At 38.2% G+C, this 27,619-nt stretch overlaps 2 protein-coding genes across 2 annotated transcripts; one reads left to right on the top strand and one right to left on the bottom strand.

The window, feature by feature from the left end:
• Positions 1–2,949: 2,949 nt before the first annotated feature.
• On the top strand, positions 2,950–10,745 carry LECT2 (leukocyte cell derived chemotaxin 2). Its single transcript, XM_060091961.1, has 4 exons — positions 2,950–2,995; positions 4,433–4,528; positions 6,237–6,383; positions 10,579–10,745. Exons 1-4 carry the CDS (start codon positions 2,950–2,952, stop codon positions 10,743–10,745), a joined length of 456 nt encoding a protein of 151 aa, XP_059947944.1.
• A 5,358-nt stretch (positions 10,746–16,103) lies between these two features.
• LOC132485432 (F-box/LRR-repeat protein 21) lies at positions 16,104–27,394 on the bottom strand. The gene is made up of 6 exons (XM_060091960.1): positions 27,228–27,394; positions 23,310–23,405; positions 20,833–21,199; positions 20,220–20,342; positions 17,090–17,261; positions 16,104–16,747 (listed from the first exon to the last, which is right to left on the bottom strand). The coding sequence occupies exons 2-6, from the start codon at positions 23,390–23,392 to the stop codon at positions 16,104–16,106; spliced, it is 1,389 nt and encodes a 462-aa protein (XP_059947943.1). The 5' UTR covers positions 23,393–23,405; positions 27,228–27,394.
• Between the last annotated feature and the right edge of the window lie 225 nt (positions 27,395–27,619).

The raw sequence follows: 27,619 nt of genomic DNA, 5'->3' as shown, positions 1-27,619 counted from the left end.
TACAATAGTACCTACAACTCAAGAGGCGTAAATAAAATGATCCATTTAGCAAATAGCAAGCACTCAGTAACTGCGGGCTGCCGTTATTGCTATTGTTAATATTTTCATCCCAATTTCAGCTTTTCAAGGTCCTCACTCTGCAATCAGTGAGCTAGGGCTCTTAGGATATTCAGCTGGAAATTAAGATTCTGACTGAGGGACAGTTGCTCTTTTGAACAAGCACTATGATGCAGGTGGTAAAATATGGATTTTGGAGAAAACTGGGATTTAATTCTCATTTCCTTGGGATTTTCAAATCTCACACTTCCCACCTTCACGAACATTATCCTCAAAATAGGGCTGGCAGTAACATCATCAACATCGTGTGTGAAAATTAATGACGAAACCTATATTTTTAAAACTGCTCTGAAAATTACTGCAACGTGGAGCTGGTGGCCGTGAAAATGCTGCTCCCAGGGCTTCCCTGGTGGCGCAGTGGTTGAGAGTCTGCCTGCCGACGCAGGGGACACGGGTTCGTGCCCCGGTCCGGGAGGATCCCACATGCCGCAGAGCGGCTGGGCCCGTGAGCCATGGCCGCTGAGCCTGCGCGTCCGGAGCCTGTGCTCCGCAACGCAAGAGGCCACAACAGTGAGAGGCTTGCGTACCGCAAAAAAAAAAAAAAAAACAAAATGCTGCTCCCAGGGCCTCCCCTAGGGAGCGTAATTGACCAAGGTCCCCAGCTTCTGTGCTTTGAAATCCAACACCTCATTTGCACCAAAGACCATGCCTCCATCTGGCTGCTCCCCACCAATGACTGCATTGGAGGGAGGATACTAAGGTAGGCCCGTTCCTGGGAGACACAGCCCTCCTCTGTCCTTGGCTCTAGTGAGAATGAAATAAGATAAGCAGTGAGCAGAGTGCCTGACACATATGCTGCACTACAGAGTGCATGGCACTATAGTTAAAAACACCAGCCCAATTCCATATGTTAATTCTTCACTTCTGTTCTTAGAGATCCCAAGAAAGAAAAAGCATATTTAGATTTCATAGTATCACCTTATTGTTTGTGATACTGTTGCCAGACACCGTCCCACAAATCTACACATTTATACATTTTATGTGAATGTCTGTTTGATTTTACGTTTTGATGGATTAAAATACATACATGTTTAAACCAAACAGAAGGCAACCCAAAGGAAAAAAAAACAATTTGGATTTGCTGGCACTGTTTTTCCTCTAGCACAGAGACTCAAGTTCTTTGATATAGTAAATGCATAGGCAGTCCGCACTTTATACATGAGATGCCTCCTTGAGAGACTGTGTGTGAAGTAAAAAGTGGTATATACTCTATCTGGTATTGTTTAGTTACTGCTGCTTAACATACCACCCCAGAACTCACTGGCTTCAAATGACAACCAGTTATTCTTGCTCACACATTTGTGGGGCGTGCTAGGCTGGCTTCAGGGGGCTGACTTGGCTAGGGTGACTGCTCCAATGTGACCTGCATTCTCTTCCTGAGGCCAGCAGGTGAGTCTGGGAACGCTCTCCTCACAGCGATGGCAGAACACAACAAGGCAAATGGAAAGACACAGACCCTGTAGGACTCAGGCTCTATGGACACACTGCCACTTCTCCTTCGTTCTATTGGTCAAAGCAAGTCATATCACTGAACTACAAATCAGAGGTCGGGAAAGCTCCTCTGCCCCCAGTGAGACACAGCAAGGGCACTGATGCAGGGAGGGGTGAAGAACCAGGGCCACAATCTCAGTCTCCTGCAGACCCTGACAAATAACTTAAACAGGGATGTTTCCATAGGAAATTCCAGGGCCTCAATTAATATTAAGCATAAAAAGGCGGAGGTGCTAATACATGTTGGGAATATACAGAAAAGTAAAGAGAATAATATAACAAATACCCATGTATTGACCTTCAATAATTAATAAATTAACGTTTTAACATATTTGCTTCTGATCTTTTTCTTTCTTATAAAGTATTTTAGAGTTTAAGCACTTTGCATATCCTTTCACAATTCTCTTTCTCTCCCTCCTCAGAGGTAGCTATTATCCTAGAGTTAGTTTGTGCACATTTTTGTATTTTTACTATACATGCAGCTATTCACAAAGATAATACATTTGCTTTCAAAATTTAATAAGTGGTTAAATTCAATCCTGTGTATAACATTTTAAAAGTAGCTTTTTTATTCAAAAGTGTTCAACAGTAGATCTAGCTGTTTTAAAACATAGACTGCCTTCATTTGAACTGCTAAATTATATTCCAAATGTTATTATTATACTCCATTGTATGACTACATCCTAAGTCATCTTTTCCTCTGCTTATGGATACTCTGGATATTGTTAATTTTACATTGTTACAAACAAGCAAACATTTAAAATCATATATTTAAAGGAAAAAATATAATTTTATCAAAATAGTAAAATTATTTGCAAACATTACACAGATGAAATTGAACTGATCCAAAAGAACCCAAGGGATATATACTAAAGAATATGTTATAGAGGGTCATACATTATTAATGGTCTTTTCCGAAATATGTCCTACCCAGGAAATGAAAGGTAGATCTTCTAGAAGATAGTACTAAGCATTCAATTTTTCACAGGATATTCTCCCACCAGTCACAGCCCAGGAAAGAGTCACTCTTAACCCAGCCTTATCACTTTCTGTTAATATTTAGTCAGCATTTCCAATAAAGTTAGCTTCCTCAGAACAAAAGCTTTTACATAGGTCCTACATGTGAGCCAAACAGCTATCCATGGAATATTAGAATCTGATTCCCCCCCGTTCTCGTATTTGTTTTGCGTGTCTCATAACAAATTAAAGATATGAGAGATGCAGCATTCTAAGGCTAAATAGCTAGAAAATACTAATTCAAACTTGAGTATTCTTCAAAGAGAGCGTAGGGGCAATCCTAAGTATCAGAGGAAGAAGCATCCTAAGGGAGACCAAAGCCAAATGTTTTTCACAGGAGTCCTCCTTCTGGCTGTTTTGATTTCACCTGGTAAGTCAAAATTACAATTTTACAATCTTGGCTGACTTCTGAAAACTGATTTCAAGGATAGATTTAAAAGTCATTAACATCACAACCACAACAGAAACTTGTCTATTTGGTTATTAAAAGTGGAACAGGAAGGATACACGGGGGAGAGGGGTGGTCCTCAATGATTTCCACCTGAATGTTCTGTTTCTTTAATGAGAGAAATAGAAAAGTCTTTCTGTCTTAGTCTAGGACTTAATCGGAACAAAATTAGAAAATAAAATTTTGTATAAGCATCTGATTTATAAAACTCCTGATACAGAGACTAGTATGGATTAGGAAAAGGGGAACTGCCACAGCAGAAGAGAAAATGAATAAATTAATAAACTGTCTAATGTATGTCTCAATTCTGAAGGATAAATATTAGTTGCCAAAGAGATTTGAAGCTTGGCTCCAAGGTATAAGACTTATGAAACCCACCTTTTAGAGGTATATTCAAGAATAGGCTTAATGGCCATATTCTGTAGCTTCTCTTCATAGAAGAGAAAATATAGAAGATAGAAGATAAAATATCTTTAAATAAAATCAACAACCAAATTAGCAGATTCTTGCTTTTGCTTGTTTTTGTTAGTCTGTCCTGAAGTAAAAGGATGAGTTTCTTAACGCATCTCTCTGTGAACATTAACAATTGGAAATCCAGGAAATTTAATTCAAATGAACATTTATCAAGTGCCTACTCTATTAAAGAGAAGTCGCACTAAAAACAAAGTTTGCACAAAATACACAAAGAGAGCCAGCGTCCTCCTCCATGTTTTTACTGCTTCATAATCTTTCAAATAATTGTTTTATTCCCTTCCCCACTTTCTCTTCTCACTCCACTCTAGGCTAAATTAGTTTGACATGTTCTCATTTCTAAGAATCTCCTCTTCTATGTTTGCAAATATGAAAGAGATTTATTTCGTGTTAAATAAACTTTGCTAGTGCAGAGTTTGCTTCTGCTTTAATTCAAACATTTTCTTGGATTTGATTATGAAGACTAGCAATAAAGAACATTTCAAAATTACTTTAGAATTTCTAGAATTATTTGTTTGAGCCATGCTGTTTATTTTGTTTAACCTAAACATAGTGGTCCCCATACCAAGTCATGAGCAAAAAACAATCTGAAAAGTGTAATCTATACCATTGTTTAATGAATAATCTGAAATAAACTATAATGATAAAGGAAAATGCTTATAAAGAAACACACAAATACTCTACATGTCATAAAACAGACTTCCATGACCAGGGGAAAAGCCCATTTTATAGCTGAATCAGGAGTTAAAGGAAGCCCACCCCTTAAACTACAGAATAATTAGAAAGTATAGTGAAAACAGAATTTTTCAATCTACTGGGAGACACAAGGATAGTAGAGATTGGGAATATGTGGTCAGGAAATGTGCTTCTCCTGTTTCTCCTTTTTAGCACTGGCTGGGCCATGGGCTACTATATGTGCTGGCAAGTCTTCCAATGAGATCAGGACATGTGACAGCCACGGCTGTGGCCAGTACACGGCTCAAAGATAACAGGGTTTCACACATAACGGTATCCTCTTTTGGCTCTTAACCTCTTTGCTTAGTGTCCTTGCCCGAAGTTTCTTCAAGTGCTCACCATCCTCTCCCTCCCGACAGCAGGAAAATTCAGAGATATAACCAGTTATGTTAACATGTTTGGAGCAACTTCCAAGAACAGGGCGTCAACTCTGGGCTCTGAATTAGGAACAGAGCATTGAACAAGGGCCAGAGAGAGGAGAGCAGTGTTTTCTCTCAATGTTTTCACACATTGACTCATCTCACCTGGCTTTTCCAAAGTGAAAGCCAAACATTACTGTCCCATTTTATAGATGAGGAACTTGAACTGGGGCACCAAAGGGTTAAGGGACTTGCCAACACAGTTGGAGGTGATGAAGGCTGGACTAGAATTCAGGCTTTTGGATCCTCTTCCCAGCAAACCATGGTGTTACTGACCCAGGCTCTGGGAGGTGAACACCAGAGGCTGGCCCTAAGCAGGTAATCTCTTCCAGATGGTGAGAGACACAGCTGTGAACTTTCAGCAGTGCACAGTACTACCTTGGGAGTGCCACTTTCTGATGAAATAGCCATGTGTCCAACTGTATCACTGATCTCCATCCTAATCACAGAACAACTCTCACTCACACAGATACTACTTACAAAGCAACCTCACATACCTGGAATAGGGCTAAGAGACAGGACATAGGGGAAGGTGGCCTCTGAATTGCCAAAATTAAAACTCAATTAGTTCATACCCTAAACTTTATACACTTGACTCATACAATAACTTACTGGTTCCTCACCTGGAATCTGCTCAATGTTGCTTTACACATTAATGCTAACAATCCTATCAATCTGACTTTCAGGTAGACTAGTAGAAGGGAGAAGAGGCTGGTGGAGAACTGGCATAGTGTCAACAGTGAGGACTGTTGGAGACGACAAATCTCACAACCTTGGATCATTTTGTGTTTATGCTCCACACACTTTAATAAATGCAGGAGGTATCACTCACTATATTAAAACCATACACAAGGGCCTCCCTGGTGGCGCAAGTGGTTGAGAGTCCGCCTGCCGATGCAGGGGATGCGGGTTCGTGCCCCGGTCTGGGAGGATCCCATATGCCGCGGGGCGGCTGGGCCCGTGAGCCATGGCCGCTGAGCCTGCGCGTCCGGAGCCTGCGCGTCCGGAGCCTGTGCTCCGCAACGGGGGAGGCCACGGCAGTGAGAGGCCCGCATACCGCAAAAAAAAAAAAAAAAAAAAAAAAAACACAATAAGTGATGTTTGTAATGACTTATGGACCACTGAGAGAAAAATAAGACTAGGGTAACATATGATTCTTTTATAATAAGTTCCCAGAAAAAGTCATCTCTTTTCTAAGTGGTCTGGCAGGGGTCAAGATTCAGGTATCTATAAAATTTACTTACACGGATTGCCTCATTTCCCCAAAATGCCATATAATAATAATGGCTAACATTTTTAAAGGCTTCCTGTATTTTACTATCTTAAATGTTTTAACTTTTATAACATGGTTATTACAACCTGCAGGGAAGGAGGTGAAAATTGGGTAAACAGAGTGAGGAAACCTGGGACATGCCAAAACGTTCCAGCAGCTTCAACTTTTGATACCCTGGTCTGGGAACAGTGGGCTAACACCATGTTCCTGGGCAATAAAATTCCCAGGGCAGTTCCTCAGTCTGTTCATTCTTATTTACATCCTGGAAATCACAGGCTTCACCAGGGTGTGGATGTCTCGTGCTCGGATGGATCTACTGTGTATGCACCTTTCACCGGAATGATTGTGGGCCAGGAGAAACCTCAGAAAAACAAAAATGCCATCAATAGTGGTGTTCAGATCTCTGGAAGAGGTAAGGGGTGGTGTATATACCTGGAGCACATACTGGAGATGTTTGATGCTTATTTATTTAATGCCTATTCTATACAAAGACGTTTCATTCTTCCTTCAAAGTGACAAAACCTAGGACCTAAAGGACAAGGGTACCAAACTAAAACAGCCCATGCATTTTCAAAGATGTTCCACCACTTTCCCTGAAGTCATCTTCTTTATGCATACACTCCCCACCTAACTCTATAGTTGACTGAAGGGCTTTCTTCCTGAGGCCCCATGTGGCTTTGCTTAACAATCTACAAGCAAAATCACTTTCAGCATTACAGTATTAACTGTAATGAATAGACGCTTTCATTCACCCAAATCCCACAATTCGAAAATGTTGGCATTTCTGCAAGAGTTGATGTGAACTATTTTCAAATGCTCTATGTTCTAGGTAAAGCTGGGTCTCCTGGTACTCCAGGTTCTGGGCTTATTGTTTGGTTGTTTTAATTCTATTGATGTAGAACATACACACAGCAAAGTGCACAAAGCAAAAATGGCCAGCTCCATGAATTGTCACAAAGTGAGCACACCTGTGTAGCCTGTTGGTTACACCAGATCAAGAGTATCAGCAGCAGTCCAAAAACCCCTTGTGCTACCTTTTAGTCATAATTCCCAGCAAGGGTGATTACTATCCCACCACATATTAGCTTTGCCTGTTTCTGAAGATGATTTAAATAGAATTAAATGGCATGCAGTTTTTTGAGTGGGGCTTCTTTTACTCCACATAAGGTTTGTGAGATTCATTCATGTTTTTGCATGTAGTTTAAGTCCCTTCATCCTTATTGATGTAGAGCATTCCATTGTATGCATATATCTTCATCTATTTAATCATTCTTCTCTAAACAGACATCTGGGCAGTATCCAGTTTTAGGCGATTATGAAAATGCTGCTACGAACTTTCTGTACATTTCTTTTTATGAACATAAACATGCATTCCTGTTGGGAGTGGATCCGGAGGACACTCCTCTAAGGCTGTGAGAAACACTCTGTGAGGGAGCCCACATCCTTGAGGAGTTTATCTGGTGGCTATCCTCTCTAAGCCTGAAATGACAAGAGGAACTACTGCCACTGAATGGAGTCCACTCAGAAGCCAAGGCTGGCATGGTTATCCAACAGGGAGCAAAGCTGAAGCAGTAATCAGATACATCAGAAGCAGAGACCTGTGGCATTGTCTAGTTAATCATGGTGACCTAGAACTGAATACATGGGCAGCCTACTAAAGCCTTATTTGACTTGTATAAATGGAAACACTCTAGGTCTGATGAACACAATTCTGACTTCAATCATGACAATACTGGGTCTCAAAACCTTCCTCCCAACCCCATCCACCAATTCCCAGACTTGAGCCAGTTCACAGCCCCAGAGCCCCTTGAATGAAAGGGAGGCTGAGTCCTTCTGAGGAAAGGCCCTATTACAATGCCAAAAATTTATACTGTAACCCTTACTTCTAGCCATCCCCAAAAGGACCTGCAGCTTTTAGCAGGATGATTGTATACTGGGGAAGAAGACACTCGCTCAAAACTGACAGTAATTCCTAAAGACCCAAGCCACTGTAGTCCATCAATCAGACTAGGGGCTTCTAGGGTCAGGTGATCAACATAGTTTTTTCCTAGGGTGCATCTTACAGTTGACCTAGTGCATCCACATATCCACCCTGTGGTAATTTCGCCGGTACCAGAATGCATAACTGAAATCAGTATACTCAGCAACTGGCAGAATGCTGGAGGAGTGGAGTTGCTGGGTTACTTGGTATATGTATCTGCAGTGCTACCAGGTACTGCCACCCAGTTTCCCAAAGTAGTGGTACCAATTCACAGCCCCAACAGGAGTGTATGAAAGTTCCAGTTGCTCCATACACAATACTTGCTGTTATCTAGCTACCTTTCTCATTTCAGCCATTCTGATGAGTATGTAACGGTATCTCACTTAAATTTAATTTGCATTTCCATGATGGCTAATGATATTGAGCCCCTTCTCATATTTATTGATAACATGGATATTGTCTTTCGCAAAATGCCTATTCATGTATTTTGCCTTCTTCTTATTGGTATGTGGGAGCTTTTTGTGTCTTTTGGATATGAGTCCTGTGTCCAATATATGTATTATAAGTATCTTCTCCCACTTTATGGGTTCCTTTTCACTTTTCTAATGTTTTTAATAAACAAAAATTCTTATTTTTAATGCAGTCCAATTTAGTAATATTTTCCTTTACTGTTGACACATTTTTATTACCCGTTTAAGACACATTTGCCTGCCCTAGTCATAAAGGTATTGTCCCTATGTTTCTGGGTACAAGCTCTATTGCTTCATCATTCATACTGAGATTTATAATCCATCTGGAATTGGCTTTTGTGTAAGGAATGAGACAAGGATCAAAATTTCCCCCCATATCGACATCTGACTCAGTACCATTAACTTACCAAGACCATTTTTCCCTTACCGCACTACAGTATCTCTTGTCATAGATCAGGGTCTGAATATACATAGGTCTGTTTATGGTCCTTCTATTGTGTTTCACTGGCCAGTTTGTCAGTCTTCCACAAATACTGCACTGTCTTAATTACCATAGCTTTAAAATACATCTTGATATAAATAGTATAAATCTTCCAACTTTGATCTTCTTTCAGATTGTCTTGGCAATTCTTGGGTTATTTGCATTACCAAATAAATTACAGAATCAGTCTGTCGATCTCCACCAAAAATCTTGCTGGGACTTTGGGTTTGCATTCATCATACAGGATCAAACTGAGAAGAACTGGTATCTTAAAAGTAATGAAAGTCATCCAATCAATGAACTTGTTAAATCTTCCATTTATTTAGGTCTTCTTACACTGTTGTATGAGTAGCTTAATTAGAGTTGTATTAGTATCAATGTAGAGGTCTTGCACATATTTTTGTTTAATATATGTACATAAAGTGCACCTTATTAATTTTCCATAGATCTTCTATAACAGTACTGTCCAACAGAAGTATAATAAAAGCCACATATGCAATCTTAACTTTTCAGTAATCATATTAAGTAAAAAGAAACAGTGAAATTAATTTTAACAACATATTTAACTTAATACCTCCAAATTATTATTTCAAAATGCAATTAATATAAAAATTAGTAATATTTTACTTTTTGGGGAGTACTGTCTTCAAAATCCAGTGTGTATCTTATACTTAAAGCACATCTAATTCAGATTAGCTATTTCAAGCACTGACTAGTCACATGTGGGTAACAGCTACTGTGTTGGACAGGACAATTTTATAGCCTTACTTACGTTTTCTGTCCACTTGACCTGTTTTCACTGATGCAAGTGTGTTGAAGTCTTCTGCCACTACTGGGTTTCTATCTATATATCCTTGTACCTCCTGTATTCTCTCCTTTATATAGATGGTTTCTGTGTTATTTACTGCATAGATAATTATATCTTCATTGGATTTAGCATTATACATTGTCCTCCTTTGTCTTGTTTCAATGCTTTTTGGCCTGAATTTCACTCTCTGGTAACAGGATCATAATCCTTGCTTTCCTTTTTCCTTCCATTTACATAGCAAATCTTTTCCAGTCCTGAATTTTTAGCCTTTTCCAATTACTGTTTTATTGTATATGGCATAGAATTGCATTTTGCTTTCCAAGCCAATAGGAAAATCTTTTTACTATATGAATTAACATTTATAGATACAACTCATATATTTGGTCCAAACACTGTCATTATTTTATGTTGTAATTATGGTATTATAATGGTATTATCTCTATTTCTCTATTTGATGGGTCTTCGTTTTAAATTTTTCTTTTGATATTTAAAAAGATTTGTATTCTTGTGCCTGTTATTTTCATTTTTCTTTGTCTTTAAAGTCTAATAGTTTTATTGGAATCTGTCTTGGAGTTGACATTGTTCTGGGTCAATTTTCTCAGTTACCTGGTGTTTTTCTGCTATTCTTCAATGCCTTTTTAAATACTCATTTGAGCCTATTCTTCCTTAGGCATCTTGTAATTTTAATCTTCATTTCTGATATGATTCTGTCATTTTCTTCTACTCCCTCATTGAGTTTAATCAACCTTCTTTTCTTTTTGTATTTTTTAATTCATTTCTGGGTTTTTTTTCTTTTTTTTTACAATTTCTGATTCAAGGCTACCAAAACCCAGATAATGAATAATTTTACTACTTCTTTTCTTTTAGGTTTCTGTATTAAAATGTTCTACATTAAGCCAATTAAATATAAAGGTTCTATCAAGAAGGGAGAAAAACTGGGCACTATATTGCCCTTGCAGAAAGTTTATCCTGGCATACAATCTCACGTACACATTGAAAACTGTGACTTGAGTGATCCTACTGTGTACCTATAAATGGAAGACAAATAACCAGATCTTCTAAAGAGAGAGCCACCTTCTTAAAACCTGGGTGCATGTTCTGCTTTTCAAGAAACCTGTGTTCAAACAGAAACATGATGAATGCAAGAAAGAAAAAAGCATGTTGGTTTCAACTTATTGCCACTTTGATGTTTTGAGGGTCAATTAATCTCTCAGGGCTGATCTGTAATCTATGGGATCTGGGGTGTGTTTTTTCTTAAAGATTTCACAGTCCTGAATACATAAGATAAATAAACATATGAATTCAAACTGGTCCCACTAGCTTTCTGCTTGAAAATAAGAAAAAGCCTGAAGTGTTTTTAGGGTACAAGAATAGAGTGTTGTACAATGCTAGACACATAAACCTGATAAATATTAGGTGAATAAACTGGAGGCTTCTTTTGAGTTAAGGTAGTAAAGAATTTCAGCAATAGCCTTAGGTTTGTCAAAGTGCTTGGAGGGTGAGGGGTTTACACGGATAAGACAGAGTCTGCTGGCCTTTATATCCACACATTCCCATGCTCTATCTAAGCAGTTGATCTTCCAGGTAATGAATGACAGCAGTCCAAGGTAATATGGAATATTCTAGATTTCAGATTGCATTACAGGGAGTACTAGAAAGAGAAAGAGGTCTATCCTAACCTGAAGTATCAGAAAGATTGCATTACAGGGAGTACTAGAAAGAGAAAGAGGTCTATCCTAACCTGAAGTATCTCATGGAACCAAGTCAGTCAACCTCATCTAGCCATACACCTATCATAGCTACTGATTCTTACACATCATTGTATATCCTTATTATTCTTTCCTGGTTATGCTGACAACAGGTACAAAGGAGAAATAAAACCATATGAATGTTCAAAGGACCAGAAATAATATGGCTCTGAAGATTTTAGGCAGTCAGTAAGAAATGAGTAAGGAGAATTCATCATTCTGGAAACTTTCTTCATGAATTTTTGCTTAAACTCTTTGGAATGCAGAAAACTCCTGTAGAATGATTCCATTCCTAGTGTAGATATGCTATAGGAAATGCAGTCAATTGAACTTTTTTGCTGGAGAGAAATGGCTGCATTTGTACACTAGGACATATGTATAAGAATGTTCATGAATCACTATTTGTCATAGCAAAACCTGGAACAACTCAAACGCTCATCAGTAGGAAGATGGACAAATTGTGGTTTAGTTATAGATGGAATATTATACTGCAGTGAACCTCAGCTAAACATAACAAAATAGATAAATCATAGCAATATAATTGAGTAAAAAAAAAAAAAAAGCCCAAAGGATCACATATAGCATGATACTCTTTTTATAAAGTCAAAACAGTTAAAGCCAAAATGTAATTTTTAGGAACACATATACATATGTGATAAAAATATATAAAAAGGAAATCAAAGGCTTCCCGGGTGGCGCAGTGGTTGAGAGTCCACCTGCTGATGCAGGGGACACGGGTTAGCGCCCCGGTTCGGGAAGATCCCACATGCCGCAGAGCAGCTGGGCCCGTGAGCCATGGCCACTGAGCCTGTGCGTCCGGAGCCTGTGCTCCGCAATGGGAGAGGCCACAGCGGTGAGAGGCCCGCATACCACAAAAAAAAAAAAAAAAAAAAAAGGAAATCAAGCAAATAATGAACACTAGTTATCTCAGGACTGGATAGGGAATGACCACACAGAAAAATTTAAGTTACTATCAATGCTCTAGTTTTATGGTTGGGAGGTGATTTCATGAGTATTTATTATTATGAAGAAGATGTTATGGAGGCAACAGGACTTACAGGTGGGTGTCCAGGAAGAAGAAAGAGTCAGTGACGGCTCTCAGACAGTTTAGAGTCTATACAACACAATTAGTATCTTCTCATATCCAGCTAGATACTATTCTCTACTGTGTCATAACGTCTTATACAAGGCTAGCAAATGAATACTTTAATTTTTGGTTAAAAAGAAGAAAACTATAACACCAGCACTGTGTGGTTTGATTATCTACCATACTCATCTCCTTAGTGCCAAATAACTTTAGATTGTTTCCAAAGATTAATTTGTTTTCAACGGACAAAGGCTGTGTTCCCACTGAGATCACAAAAAAGGAAATAGCATACAGATTTCAAAGGCAATTTTAAAAGGAGCTCTAAAATGTTTGAACAATGAAATATATGCTTAGCCTTCTAAATAATCAACCTTCTGAAGTGACTGTTTTAAAAACCAGACTCATTACCTGGAACGGAGAGCTTCTCCAAGGTAGAGCAAGAACACTGCCTTCTGCCTAGATTTCCACAAGCACTCTCATATCTGTTGAATGGAAATGCAAACTTTAGACTAAAGGACTTCTTTCCTAGGAATCAGCGCCCTCTGGTGCATTATATCAGAGGTTTTTTTGTTTGTTTGTTTTTTGTTTTAATTTCCTTTTCCTTTAGGTTTGAGTGTTAAAGTGTTCAGTTTAAAGTAATGTAAAGGTTCAAATGACAGAGAAGTAATAGCCCTGAGTAACTTAATTTTCTTTACTGAAGGCGATTATAGTATATATTAAAATTTTGGTGTCAGATATTAGGTTAAATGACTATAAAATCCATTTTTATTTAGAAAATGTTTTGAGTTCTCTCAAAGAAAGTAATTAATGAAAGAACAAGATAAGTGGCCAATTTAAGAGGCCAAGGCTAGAGAGGGAATAATTATTACATCCTTGTGACAACATTTATCACACTTAGCGCATATTAACAACAATACATATAACTTTAAAATCTGCCTATCTCCCCAATATTTAGTAAAATACAAATGAGGCAAGGCTTATAAGGAAGGAAAAAAACAAAGAGAATCCTATTTTTGTGTCTCTTCAATATAACCTACAATAGAACCTTTTCTCCCATTCTCTCCATTTACAATTTGCCCACAAAATTATCCTAACTTTTCCAGAACCCTCTAACACATGCAAAAAAAACCATTTTAAAGAACAAGTTTGCTTACAGAACTAAAATATTTTTCAAAGGCTTAACGTTTGAAATCCATCTAACATTGAACTCACTCATTTATCTAGAAACCTCTATTCTTAGGTAAGCAGTACTTTTCATGGACTTCCAAAGTAATGGCGACATTTTCATTCGATGGAGCAACAAAAATACTCTACTTCCTCATCTTGTTTTTGGCTATCCTAAAATCTTTGCTCTTCAATTTATCAAAAGTAAACCAGATCAACCAGGGTCATTTAACTGAGCTGATCAATTTTACTCTGAGTTTTGTTCTAAGACAACCAGGGTCATTTAACTGAGCTGATCAATTTTACTCTGAGTTTTGTTCTAAGAGTCACTACAGCGCTTAGCTAACTAGGTTTGAATACTGGGCCACCAAAGACCACTATTTAGAGCAGCAACTGCTCATTCAATGCGAAAGAGGCCACTGGTACTCATTCTCCCTCCATGCTAGTGGGCTCACCTCCCTTCTCTAGCCCCTCTCTGTTTTGCTTCATTATCCTCTAGTGCAAACACCACTGGCATTGTAACACCTCACCATTCAGGTATATACACTTAAAGTAACACCAGGTGAGATTGGAGGTTCATCTCTGCAGTGTTTCCACCACTACTCTGATCTCCAATCAGACTGACCTCTCCATCTCACGCCATTTCCTTTATGGTTGTTTGTCCTGTGGTTCTAATCAGACTTTAAGCTGTAATATGCTGCTTCTGCACTCTCCTGAAATCTCAAAGTATAAATTACATGATCTGCAATAGTAATAACTAACTTTAAGAAATGGGTTTTACTTTTGAACCAGAAATATCGGTCCCACAAGCATTTACTGAATGTGTTCTGAGACTTTCAAACACAAAGGTGAATGAAATGCCTGTTCTCAGAGTCACAGTAACAAAGACCGTGGTACAGTGGTGAGAGTATATGCACAAGAACAGTCTCTAAATAAAGGGATATAAACTGTGCTACTTTTTAAAATCACCATTTAGAAATAACAATATATTTTAATTCCTTAATAGATGAGAATATTTAAAAATTTTTTCCTATAAAAATATTCAAAACTGGAAAATAATGAACATATTTCAATTTTTTTTAGTTTAATTGATTTCTTAGAAATTTAAGGTATTGGGGAGAGGACTTAGAGGAAAAAGTCTGAAAAAGAAAGTACTTATATAAAACTTGCTGAATGCCTACTATGTGCTAAACACTACGCTAGATGCTGGGGATACAACAGTGAGTAAAACCCAGCCTTGATCTTGCAACGATGGAGCTTACAGCACAATGGTTGAAGCAGATAATAATCATACAAGAGCAAATTACAATAGTGATAAGCACCACAAAGGGAAATCAGAACACTGAGACTCACGGAGGCTTCCCTGAGGAAATGACATCTAAAGGAAAGATGCAGCAAAGAGAGTAACTGAAATAGAAAGAATATGCACAAATGCACTCTGAATAGAGGGTTCATATGGCAGTCTTAAGGAACTGAAAGAGAATGGGAGCAGAAGGGCAAAGGGCACTTGGTAGGAGAAAACAAGGTCAAAGAAGCAGGGAGAAGCCAGACCTTGTAGGGTCTTGTGGGTCATTTTAAGGATATATGTTCACCTTAAAGGCAACAAATACACAGCCGTTAGAGTTTTAGCTGTGTTACTTATTAAATTCTAAGATCACTTCTGCAAAGGATCTGGCATAGTTTCAGATACACAGTAAATATATTCAGTAAATGCTGATTCCCTCCCAAGCACACTCTGAAAAATTTACCTTTTTATCTCAGTAGTGTATTTAATCAATTAGCAATCACAGTATCTTTAGAAAATGAATTAGCATTATTTAATTTTAATCTAATGCCCATTTTCTCCCAAGTTAATATAATAAAGTAGAATTCAAAGGGCACTGAAAATTAGAAGTTATTTATTGAATCATAATATGATCTTACATAGTGCTAAAAATGGAGTACAATTAAGCCAGCCTCTGTATCTATATTTTGACTGTACTCTTAGTTTTTAATACTATTTTGTAAAATATATCAATACCAAGATGAAACAAAAATGATTAATATAAAGTTGTAAATGACATAATTTAAGGGATCCAAAGCTCAATATTATAAATTTATTTAGCAAGCGAAAATATACCTTCAAGGAAGGCTGAGGAACTTATCTAGAAACCAACTGTTTCTATCAACTATCTAATACACATACAGTGTCTGTGCCCTATATACGGTTTCTGTTTCAAATTTCTCTTATTTTCTCATATGTTTCTGCTGTAATCCATTAAGACAGTTTGCAAACAATAAAATATTTTACCTAAGACATTTCAGCAATGCATCTTAAAATTTACATTTGCAGAGACAGAAAGAAGCTAATTTTATAGATTAAAAAGAAAAAGTTAAGAATCTTTGGTAATCAATTACCAGAGAGGCATGACATCAGGGAACCATACTCTTCCCAGGTATTTGGAGACTTCAGCATGAATGTCATCTAGGCTATAATCATCATCAGGGATCAAAACTTCCTCCATGATAGACAGCTGGGTTAGCCTTCTCCCACACAGTCTTACAAATGCAATGAATGCACTGCAGCTAACTTCACATTCACTGAGGCCCAAGGCTGTTAAGTTTTTACAGTGTTCAGCAATACAAATAAGTTCATTATCAAGAGCCTGAAGACCATTAGCACATACTACTAACTCTATTAGTCGTGGACAGTTAAGACCTATCCGTCCTAGAACTGCTTTGCTTATGAAACGACCAAAATAAAGGTGAGTAACAGGGGTTTCTTCTTTGAAGAACATCTCCAATTCCTCTTCATATAAAAAGAAGTACATAACAACATTAACTCCAGGGGAGTGTTTAATGAGTACATCCCAACTTTGCTTTTTAATAGAACGAAATTTGATTTGTCCAGGATTTTCACTCACAACATCTATTCGAAGATGTTCAAGGTTAACATGGGTCTCACTTGAAAGTGCCAGGAGAAGTTCATCACTTAGCATGTAATAATTTAATGCCAGTTCTCTAAGACCTTGACAATGGTCAGCTACACAAAGGATTCCTGCAGGAAATGGGGAAAAATCCTTAAACACAAAGAATATGGAAACTAATATAACATTTTGTGAATTTAAATTTGATATTATTCATTATTTGCTAAAATAGACGTAATGATTTCCGAGGAGAGGGATGCCAAGATATATATAATTATACATGTAATAAAAAATATCCATAACTAAGATACTCCTAGGAGAAGCAATTTAAACTATACGTAGCTTATACATTAAGAGGTCTTTTGAAAAAAGATGAATGAATTATGTCTCATAAGCATGTAGTTTTCAATAGGAAATTGCATTATTACTACTATAATAAAAAACATCATGCGAGCTTAAAAAATATAACCTACCATCAGATGAAACATGAGGACAGCTACTCATTTTGAGGCGTCTTAGAGTATCACTATTATTGGCCACAAGAATCTTCAAAGAAGGATCATCTACTGGTGTGTCTTCAATTTTGATTGATGATAATGATTTTGAGTTGACAAAAACAACTGTAAGTGCTGACACAAAATGAGACTAGCATGGCAATAAGAAAAAATAACAAAAACATTATTTAAACATCTATAGCTTCAATTACATAATTAATTAAAACTACTTATATCAACATGCTTACACTAACATAATAAAAGCAATCAACATATTACTATTTTTCATAGTGCCATTAGCCAGTAGAAGACATTTCTATAACAAAGTATAGTTTTATACTTTTACCATTAATAAATGGAATGGTAAGAAAGGAAGAAATTTCAAAGATTTCATAAACACATCTTCCAACTATTTTCAATCTTAAGGATTTGTTTTTCAATATTAAAAGGATATAATCATATTTATTTCCTAGGATAGGGGTTGGCAAGTTATGGTCCACCAGCCAAATCCAGTCCACAGCTTGTTACTGTATGACTCATGCGTTAAGCGTGGTTTTTACATTTTCAAATGGTTGAAAGAAAATTTTTAAGAAGTAATACTTTGTGATATGTGAGAATTATATGAAGCTCTTTCTGTGTCCATAATTAAAGTCTGACTGTAATACAGCCATGCTGCCTCATTTATGTAATGCTACGTCTGCTTTCACACTACAGTGCTAGAGGTGAGCAGAACTTATATGACCCACAAAACCTAAAATTGTGCTTTCAGGACCTATTCAACCCCTTAGCCTAAAAGAAATAGAAATCTTATCTGTTTTATTCACTCCTGTATTTCCAGCAACTGAAATAGTATCTGGCACACAGTAAAAGGTCAATATTTATTGTTGATGAATAAATGAATAAATGATGTCATATTCTTCCAAACTTTTTTCTAGCAAATTATCTAAACAAAGATACAGTTTGAAAACTTTCTCTGTTTTGAAGATTGACAAACTAAAGCTTATCTACAGTTTGACTTCAAAATGGATGGAATTTCACAAGTTTTCAGATCCAGTATTTTTTGACACAGAAAGTCTGGAAACGAAATCCATGCATGATCATTTTTCCTTTTTCAAAATCAACTTGGATTCTATCAAAGGCTCTATTGTCCCTATCAGAATGACCAAACTGGTTATACATCTCAATTCATTTATAAGAAAACATTGGTTTATACTAATTGTAAACTGAGTTACACACATTTTTAAATGGTGGACAGCTAATCCTCTTTACTAAATTTTATGGTGCCAAAAATTATTAGAGGAATAGAAATAGATCACTCATTTTCCTTAAGAAATATAAGGTTTATTTTCCTTTTAATCAACTCTCACCCAACTCTTTTAGTACTGAAGGACACATTTAAGCATTAGAGTACATATTTCATTACAGTAACAATATATTAGTTTAGTACTTCTTATGCCTAGCAAAATGCTGTATTTTTACATTACTTCCCCTCAGTTTACAAATGAAAAAACTGAGGCTCAGAGAGATCCACAACTTTGCAGAGCTCATTTTGCTGTGGAGGCAGAGCTTGAAATGAAGCCTGCTAATCGCTGGTGCTCCACTCTGGTGACTGCATCGGCTAACCCAGAAGCTAGCCCTGGAAGCTGATGTGCAACATGAGAGACAGCCCAGAATCTAAGAATTTCAGTTTGATCTGATTCCCTAGCTCATAAACAAGGAAATAACTATTTGGAAGTAGTAAGTTTTCATCTGGTTACTTAAATTACTTGAATCCCCAAAAGACCCATTCTTTTCAGGCTAGCAGAAATGCTTGCTAGAAGAGAGCCATGACCCAGTTAACAAGAAAGGAGATGCTACTATTCCTCTGTCCTCTTCCATAGGAAGGCTTCCATTAGCCAGTTTTACTGACAACCATAGTGTAGTGCTTATTACATATCAGGCACTATTCTAATTCTGGGTTTATAATGGTAAATAAGCAAAATAGAAGCCCTGCCTTCAAGGAGTTGATGTTTTCTGTCTGAGGAGAAGAGAGTAAACATGTTAAATAAACAAGGTGATTTCAAGCCCTGATGAAGGATATAAAGAAAATAAAATACTGTAATACAGTATGAGTAACTAGAGGAGGGGGTGTTGTTTTAGCAAAAGTGGTCAAGGAGGGCCTCCCTGAGGAAATGGCCTTCAAGTTGAAGACTGAATGAAGAGAAGACAGTCTTCCGTTTCTGTGGCAGAGACTGCTGGTTGCTTCCTAGGAATCATCCATCCTTTCTTTTTTGGTAATCTGGTTCCAATTTTTAGCTGGGCACATTGCCACCCAGCTAAAAGACTGTCCTAGCCTCCCAGAAATGTGGTGTGGGCACAGAGCTAGGCTGGCTGACAGACAGAAGCACCATGAGGTACTTATGGCTAGTCCTGTGGTACTTACAGCTTGAAAAAGGAGAGGGCACACCCTCCTCCCCCCATTTCTTCCCTCTAGCTGTCTAGAACAAGGACGTGATGGCTGGAACTGAGAAAGCCATCTTGGGCAATGAAAATGAAGAAAACACCTTGGAGAGAATGGAGCGCCTAGAAGGGGTGTGGTTTCCAAACAACTTCATACCAGCTATGGACTGTGGCACCTATGGATTTCTTTAGTGTAAGAGAAATAAACCTCAGTCATGTTTTCAAGCCACTGCTGTTTTAGAATTTCTACTGTAAGGATGTAATCATCATCCTAATCAGTATAGGACATTTAGTTAAACATTATATTGTTCCACCTCCAATGGAAAGACTATAGAATTACAGGAAAGACATCCACTATTGGCCCTACACACTCTACATTCAAAGTAACTAAGTAAACTGGCACTTGAAAATTCTAAGTATAACATCTAACTTTTATATTAATGACATCTACTGTGAAACAATTACTAAAATTACAGAATATATCTAAAGAATGAAACCATGCATCAGCTATTTCATCAAAAACAACTGCCAGTCAACAGAAAACGGCTTTAAATAATTATTTGAATGCAAGTAGGGTTATGGTCTGTTTTTAGGAATAGAATTATTTTTGACTAGTTCGACAATATTTAAGAATTTTAGTAGATCTCACAAAAATGTCTAGCATCTTTACCTTTGACACATTCATAAAACTTGGTTTGGCCGTTGAAATCAAGCCCAAAGTCTGGATAGAACAATTTACCAGCTGAGAAAGTATATCACAGGCAGCTTCCGCTGATTCAGTACTACTATCAACCTACGAAGACAATTTAAAATCTTAATTTCCTGAATATAACTTATCAGAAAGTTAACGGCAATGTAATTATTTAACAGAATTCAATTGCAAAACCATACTTATCCCTTCAAGCTATAAAATAAATTAGAATTTTTTCTCTATACACACTATCTCAGATAAAAAATGAAAAATAGAAACGAGGACAAATGAATTTTCTAAGCACTTTAAACTTTCAAATCTTATTTACACTTTCAAATTGTATTTATACTTTCAAATACAATGACCTGAATTTTAATAATGGCATCTACATGAAGGAAACTGAAGTTTAAATTATTCAATTATAGCTCAAGTGCAACACCTAAATCTATGCAAGTAACAACAGATAAATAGGAAATAGTTTGGGATTAAAATTCTGCAAAATTCATTGATTGCTTCAATATAATGATCTAGTTATACATAAATGTCAACAAAACTCAAGTCATTGTTTTTATTTAATGTTTATTTTTCTTACCTTAAAGCTGACGTACTGGAGATGGGCAGCATGCTTTTTAATGATCTGCTGAATGAGATCAGGATGAGTGGAGTTAAAATATGAAGTAGCTGACTTGTTCAGTTCAAACTCAAACTTTCTCCAAAGGTCAGGAATATGAAAAACTTCATTCCATCTCCTACATACAGAAGATGCCCGGGCCCGATCCATTAAAGGAAGATACTGAAAAATGTGTAACACTACATAGGGAGGCAAACTCCCCCAGTCCAGAAGGACAGTGTATGTATGAGTCTGGTTGAGAGAAGAGTAGAACCCAAGTTTAGGCTGTTTCACTGCTGGTGAAGACTGGATGACTTTATTCACAACAGATAAATTGTTCCTCTTCATTCTGTAAACATTAAACAATGTTAAGTGATCATTTTCCCCACATTTCCATCATATATTTTGCTTTAACTGTATGGAATAACAACATTAGAAAATGAGAAACAGTTTAAGACAATTTTGAAAAGAATTTTCCACTTTCATGCGTTGATAGGTACTACTATGTGCTAGGGATACAGAGATAAATAGGAGGGGACCTGCTCTCAAAGAGCTATGGTGAAACGGCAAAATACAGTGATAAATGCCATCACTGAAGTCGGGACAAGTTGCAATGGAAGATTAAGGGAAGGGCGTGTATTTGAGTTTGTATGTGGGAGGGAGTGGTTGGGGAGGCTTCCAGGAGGAAAGGTCCAAGGAAGCAGTGTAAGTGCCAGGTTTATTCCTCGTCAATGACTGTATTCTCACTATCACACTGCAATTGTGCTAAGAACTCCCAGGGGGTCTGGGAGCTGGTAAAACATAATTAAAAGCATAGATCTGGGTAAGTCCCAGCTCTGCCATTTACCAACCATGGGATCTTGTCTGAGCAAATTAACTTAAGCCTCAGTTTCCTCATCTGAAAAGCAGGGAGAACTGCAGTACCAATCTCATAAGGTTATTGAGAGGATTAAAGTATCTTAAGTGCCAGGACACAATAAGTGCTCAATATATGCTGCAGTCATTGTTGTTATATTAAATTGTCCAGTGACTCTTCCTGAATAAATTTTATGACATTACTTAAGTTGGAGCACAATTCTAACAAAAAGTCAAATGACCTGTGACAATGTTCAGATTGACACCCAGGACACATGAGCTGTAGAGAAGTGGAACATAGCAGGGACAGAAGCTGTGTGACCAGCATACTGGGTCCTTACCAGCCAATGTAAAATAGCAAAGGAATGAGCATTCTTTCCCAACGAAAAGAAATGATGACTCTCCAGGTATTAGTCAGCTTGAGACACAACTAAGTTCCAACAAATTTCAGGTCTAGATATACCCCAGTATATAATCCTGTACATATTTTACATAAGAATCTAAAGTATTTTAAGTATACAATAATTTAAAAGGTAAAATAATGATATGAGTAGTTCTGAACTTATGTTGACTATTTAACCCTCTCTTCACCCTTGAATGTTAGGAATGTATATGTGGAAGACTTGGTGTCATAACTGAATCCTACCTTCAAATCTAATGAAATATCTATTTAATACGTAAATATCTCTGTCTTGTGAGTCACTCTGTCTGATGTGAAACATTTCTTAACCACAACATAGAGTTTGATCCCAGAAACAGGAATGACCTATAAAGTCACTGAACAAAATGAAAGGTCATCTTTAGGGTTTGGAGAAAAAAAGGAAAAAAAACGTATCTCAAGCATCAGGCAAAAGAGCTACTACACACTTTTATCTGACTAAGCCAGTTATGTGCATAACTGAGCAATACAATGTAGAATATATGAAACTGCTGACATCAATAATTCAAAGCATATACTATTTTAAAGGGCTAATTCCCTAAAATGAAATATGATGGCCCAGGGAAGGTAAAGGAATGGACGCTAGATTCTCAACTCTGATGTGGAGCACATTTATTGACATTTGGCTTGTTACTGTTTTATTTGGTAGCCTACAGAATGGAGAGTTAAAATTTTACTAAGGAATTACAAAAAAGTTATCCCTAACACAATCCGTCATTAAAAAAGCAGTGAAGCCAAAAATAAAACAAAGACTTCATCCAAATGTCCAGTTAGAAAACTGCCTTGCAGTTCTAAATAAAGGGATTGTGCTACACATTAAATCTGCATTAACATGGATTAAACGTTAAACCTGTTTATTTATTAAAATCATTAAATTGCCAATTCACTGACAGAGTCACCATAAATAACTTAAGAATATTAGGTACCAATAATTCTATCATAAATAACATCTTAGTTTTCTTTTTCCTCATGTACATTAATTTTCAGAATATAAAACCCATCCACAAATCATAAATTTTATATATAATAATTTTATAGCAATGAGCATCAGGAAAATATTAGAACTCAAGACAAGTTGATCTTTATTAGCTTGAAATTCCAGCCTAAGCATATACAATCACTTTTCAAAACTGATATTTCTTTTTCAAACTACCAACTGTCTTACCTAAAGAAGGCTTCCAAGTTAGAGTCCCCTCTGGACAAGCGAAACGAAGTAACTGCTGCCATGGGGTGCTCGCCAACATCCATTTGATTTCACTTCCTAGCTTGGCAAAACACCACAAAAACACATTTATCAGAATATATAAGTAAAAACCCAATAATTTTTATGCTTAGGATATTTATATATCATTGTATATGCCGAAAGTTTTTGTCAGGAAATTACTGATTCCCAAACTATTTTCTACTCAGAAGAAAACCTGTCCATTAAAAACAAAACAAAAAAAACCCACATTAGCCTGATAAATGGAAATACCGCAACACTTGCCAGGAATTACATGTGAAGTTCTGCTCAAATAAAAGGCTGTGTGTGGATCAAACAGTCAAAGGAGGGCTCTGAAAATTCACATTTTAATAAACACATATGGAGAGGTATTACAAAACATTTAAGGTAGCCCATGATTACATTTATTTGTTCATAGGCTGTGTAAATCTTTCAGTTCTAGTTTTTAGCAGCACATAACGCCACTAGTTAAAATAATTAAGCAGACAGAACTTTTATTTTTTATCATTCCCATATGAACGTAGTTTGTTTGACTAGTCTGCTGTTAACATAAGCTTCTGTGGTTTTTATTTTTTCACTTATATTGAGACATATAATTGATTCATTCATAATCGATTGATTCATACTCTCTTTGAGGTTTGATCAATTTTAGGCACAGTGACTTACAAGAATTAGGAGCAGTCTGTGGACATGGAAGAAAATAATAACAGGTCTACACCAGGATAAAACTCACTGCCTGGACATCATGAATAAGTATCATAAGTAAAAAATAAATAAATGCATTGTGCTAATTTTTGTAAGCCTAACTCAGTTACACACAGGAGGTGGAGGAGGCAACCTATCAATCCACTAAAAACTTCTCTTAAATCTCTAATGCCTACCATCTGCTAGCTCTCAACTTCTCTCTGAAGCCTACTCCTAAAATAGAACTTTGGAGGACAGACAGGGAGAATGAATTAGAGGTCAATATCCACAATTTGATTTCCCCACTGCCAAGTGTTGTTCTACTATCATCCAAAACACTATTTTCCAGATAATGGCAAGGTCATCTCTCTCTGCTTTACATTCCACTCCAGAAGTAGGCAGAAAGGAGCCACCAGGTACACTTTCAGAGGAACACCACAAATAAGAGAAAGAAAAGTCAAGTGACTTATATTTTCCTAATCAGACGACACACAATTTTATTTACTGCAGAAAATTTTCTACTGAGTTATCAATACAGCTAATTCTGTGTGTGCAGCCCATTCTTTTTTTTTTTTTTTTTTTTTTTTTGCTGTACGCGGGCCTCTCACTGCTGTGGCCTCTCCCGTTGCGGAGCACAGGCTCCGGACACACAGGCTCCGCGGCCATGGCTCGCGGGCCCAGCCGCTCCGCGGCATGTGGGATCTTCCGGGATCGGGGCACGAACCCGTGTCCCCTGCATCGGCAGGCGGACTCTCAACCACTGCCCCACCAGGGAAGCCCTGTGCAGCCCATTCTTTATGCTAGAGAACACTGAAGAGATCTGGTAAAGGTATATAAATAGGGAATCACTACCTAAGACCCATAAGAAGGTGGTACCAAAGTACCTAACTCAGATCAGTTCACTGGAGTCTTTAAGATCAGATGAATTATTTCCCTGGTGGCTGAAGGAATTTGACTGCTGTTTTAGAGACACTATCTGAAATTGTGAGGGCTGGTGGAAGACAAAACCAGAATTCAGAATCCCATTGGGTGGTAAGCCACAATTTGGAAAAGGGAGAGATGAGCAAGCCTGACATTGATCACAACTCTAGAGTATAAAGCAGGTTTGTAAGCACTTGGGAAAGAATGCAATGATGACTCAAAGTCCACTTGGTGGCTTCACTATCCACCGTAACCCAATTTCCTTTTTCTGATAGGTTTATTAATTTGGTAGATAAGGTGACCCTGTGAATTGGAGCCTCTAAAAGTATCTAAGAAATCTCCCACAGTATTCTTGAGGGAAAGATAATCAAAGACAGGTTAGACGAAAAACTAAACATCCAAAGCCATATCTTCTGCACCATCACCAGATTCTTCCAGATTGGTGAAATGAAGAAACAGAAGGCACTTTTAAAAGTTTCAAGTTTTTAATAGTCGCAACAGTAGAAATATTGTGTAAATACTACAGATAAAGAATAAAAATTCAAAACTATCTAAAAGGTTAGACAAATTTGTTGGAAGCAGCAAGATGAAGATGAACAGAAATAATGAGCAAATGTCCTTTATTTAAGCTACTTTTCTAAGGTGGTACACTGAGAAATCAGGTTGCTGCCACCACAGGCACATGGCCTCTGCTAAGGGGTCTGAAATCCCAGTCACCAGTGCAATGACCTGGGAGGTGTGGCCTGGCAGGAGAGCAGAAGATTTATTCCAAAATATAGCTTTGAAACACACAGCATTCTAATAGAAGCGAATTGTGCTGAGGGGCAAAATCCTCCCACTAAACATATCCCAAACAGAGGACAAAACAATTTTTAGGGATATTTTCAAAAATATTTATGTTCTTTGCAGCCCACATGACCCCTAAGTTCCCTTCTAAATCTAAAACCTACAATTTCTTAAAATATGAAAGTCAAATTACAATATCATCAAGGTTTCAACAGGAGAAAAATAATTAGTATTTATGTCAAACAAATCTTTCCTAAAGCAGTAACTGCCAACTTTTTGGTGTTATATTTTTTCATTGATTTAGCAATTTTCTATACACTCTCAATAGTCTCTGTTGTATTAAGATATATTTATTTTTCAGGAAAACTTTTAATTTTAAAATAGGTATGTTTGCTTTTAAATGACTCATATGAAAACTGAAGTTTTCAAAATACATGTGGATTCAAAACACCTTTTGAGATGCAAGGAGAGTGGTAAACAGAGCTTGAACTGAGCTATCTGTTAAAAATCCTTGAAAGGGGGACCCAGCTGTTCCCCTCTCTTAACCCTCCCACCTCTCCTCCCAACTCTGGAAGAGAAAAAGGAGCGAGCACAGGAAGCCAGGCCCTCTACGGGGAAGACTTCTGACGTGGGGAAAGCCCCATCTTAGTGCTGGGTACACCAAGGGATCCAACAATTAATACAAAGAGTTCAGGAAGGCATTTTGCAACATTTTTCTGAGGAAATAATCATAATTTTTCAACTTTGGGGAAATTTTCTGGGCACAGGTGCTAAAAACAAAACCAGTACACCTAAAAGAGTACAGATTCTTCCAACTCACAGGAAAGGCTTGAGTCTACTTTTCTCCCAGACAAGCCTTTGTAAATCTAAACTCTTAACACGATCCTCCTGTAAAGGAAAACCCTTCAAGTAGTCGTGCAAAAGCAACCGCGTGTATCAGTTATCACTTAGCATTCTCATCAACTACATGGATTGGAAACAAGTAATGCGCATTTGAGAAAGAGAGAGGTTAAGACGAATATAATCCTTTCAGAGCTTACCCTCCAAAGATGAACAAAATGACTGAATTCGGGAAACCTGGGTCCCGAGCTGGGCCCTGCAGAAAAACCACCACGGGAAGAAACTAACCACCTGTGGCTGTAAAACCAGACGAAAGACCCGACCTCAAGGCAAGTCAAATGCGGGGGTGGAGGTTGGCAAGGCGGCCTGGCCTTGGGCCGGGTAGGGTCGTTAGCCAGGGCCACCCCCTCCCTCTCCCCGCCTCGGGCGGCCCCCGGTGGGCAGCGCCCCGGCTGCGGAGGCCAGGTCACACCTCCTCGTTCCCGGAGAAAGCGCGCTGGGCGGGGCGCCTCCCGGTCCCCAAACCACAACCCGCCCGAGTCAGGACCCGCGTTCTGGCCCGCGGCTTTCCAAAAGCCAGCGGAGGCGCAATCCCCGCAGACCACAGCGCCCCCCAGAAGGAAAGGCTACCTTGCAACACAGAACCGCGTGTGTTTCCGCGAGCGCCCCGGAGTTCGTGGGCCGGGCTGCGGCGGCGGGACCAGACCGCCCCGTCCCAGCTCGAAGCCGCTACACTGGACCGGGCTGCGCTGGGCCCCGGAGAGAAGACCCCGGAGCCCGCGGGCGTCCCGCGGGCGTCTCCCAGGCCCGCCCCCGGGCGTTCACGCATGCGCGCAGCTCCACTTTTCGCGGGAGGCCGGTGCGCGCCAGCTCACACCTGCGCCGGAGTCCGCGGGGCACCTCTTAGTTGGTTAGTGGGAAGTTTCTGCCCGCCGCCTTTACCGAAATCGCTGTGGCCACCTGCGCCGTGAAACTGACGACCAGCCTCTCCGAATGGGAGTGAATTTGCAATTCCAGTTTCT

This window comes from Mesoplodon densirostris, chromosome 3 (genome assembly GCF_025265405.1).
Source record: "Mesoplodon densirostris isolate mMesDen1 chromosome 3, mMesDen1 primary haplotype, whole genome shotgun sequence".
Classification (NCBI taxonomy): domain Eukaryota; kingdom Metazoa; phylum Chordata; class Mammalia; order Artiodactyla; family Ziphiidae; genus Mesoplodon; species Mesoplodon densirostris.
This window is presented reverse-complemented; position numbering and strand designations above follow the sequence as displayed.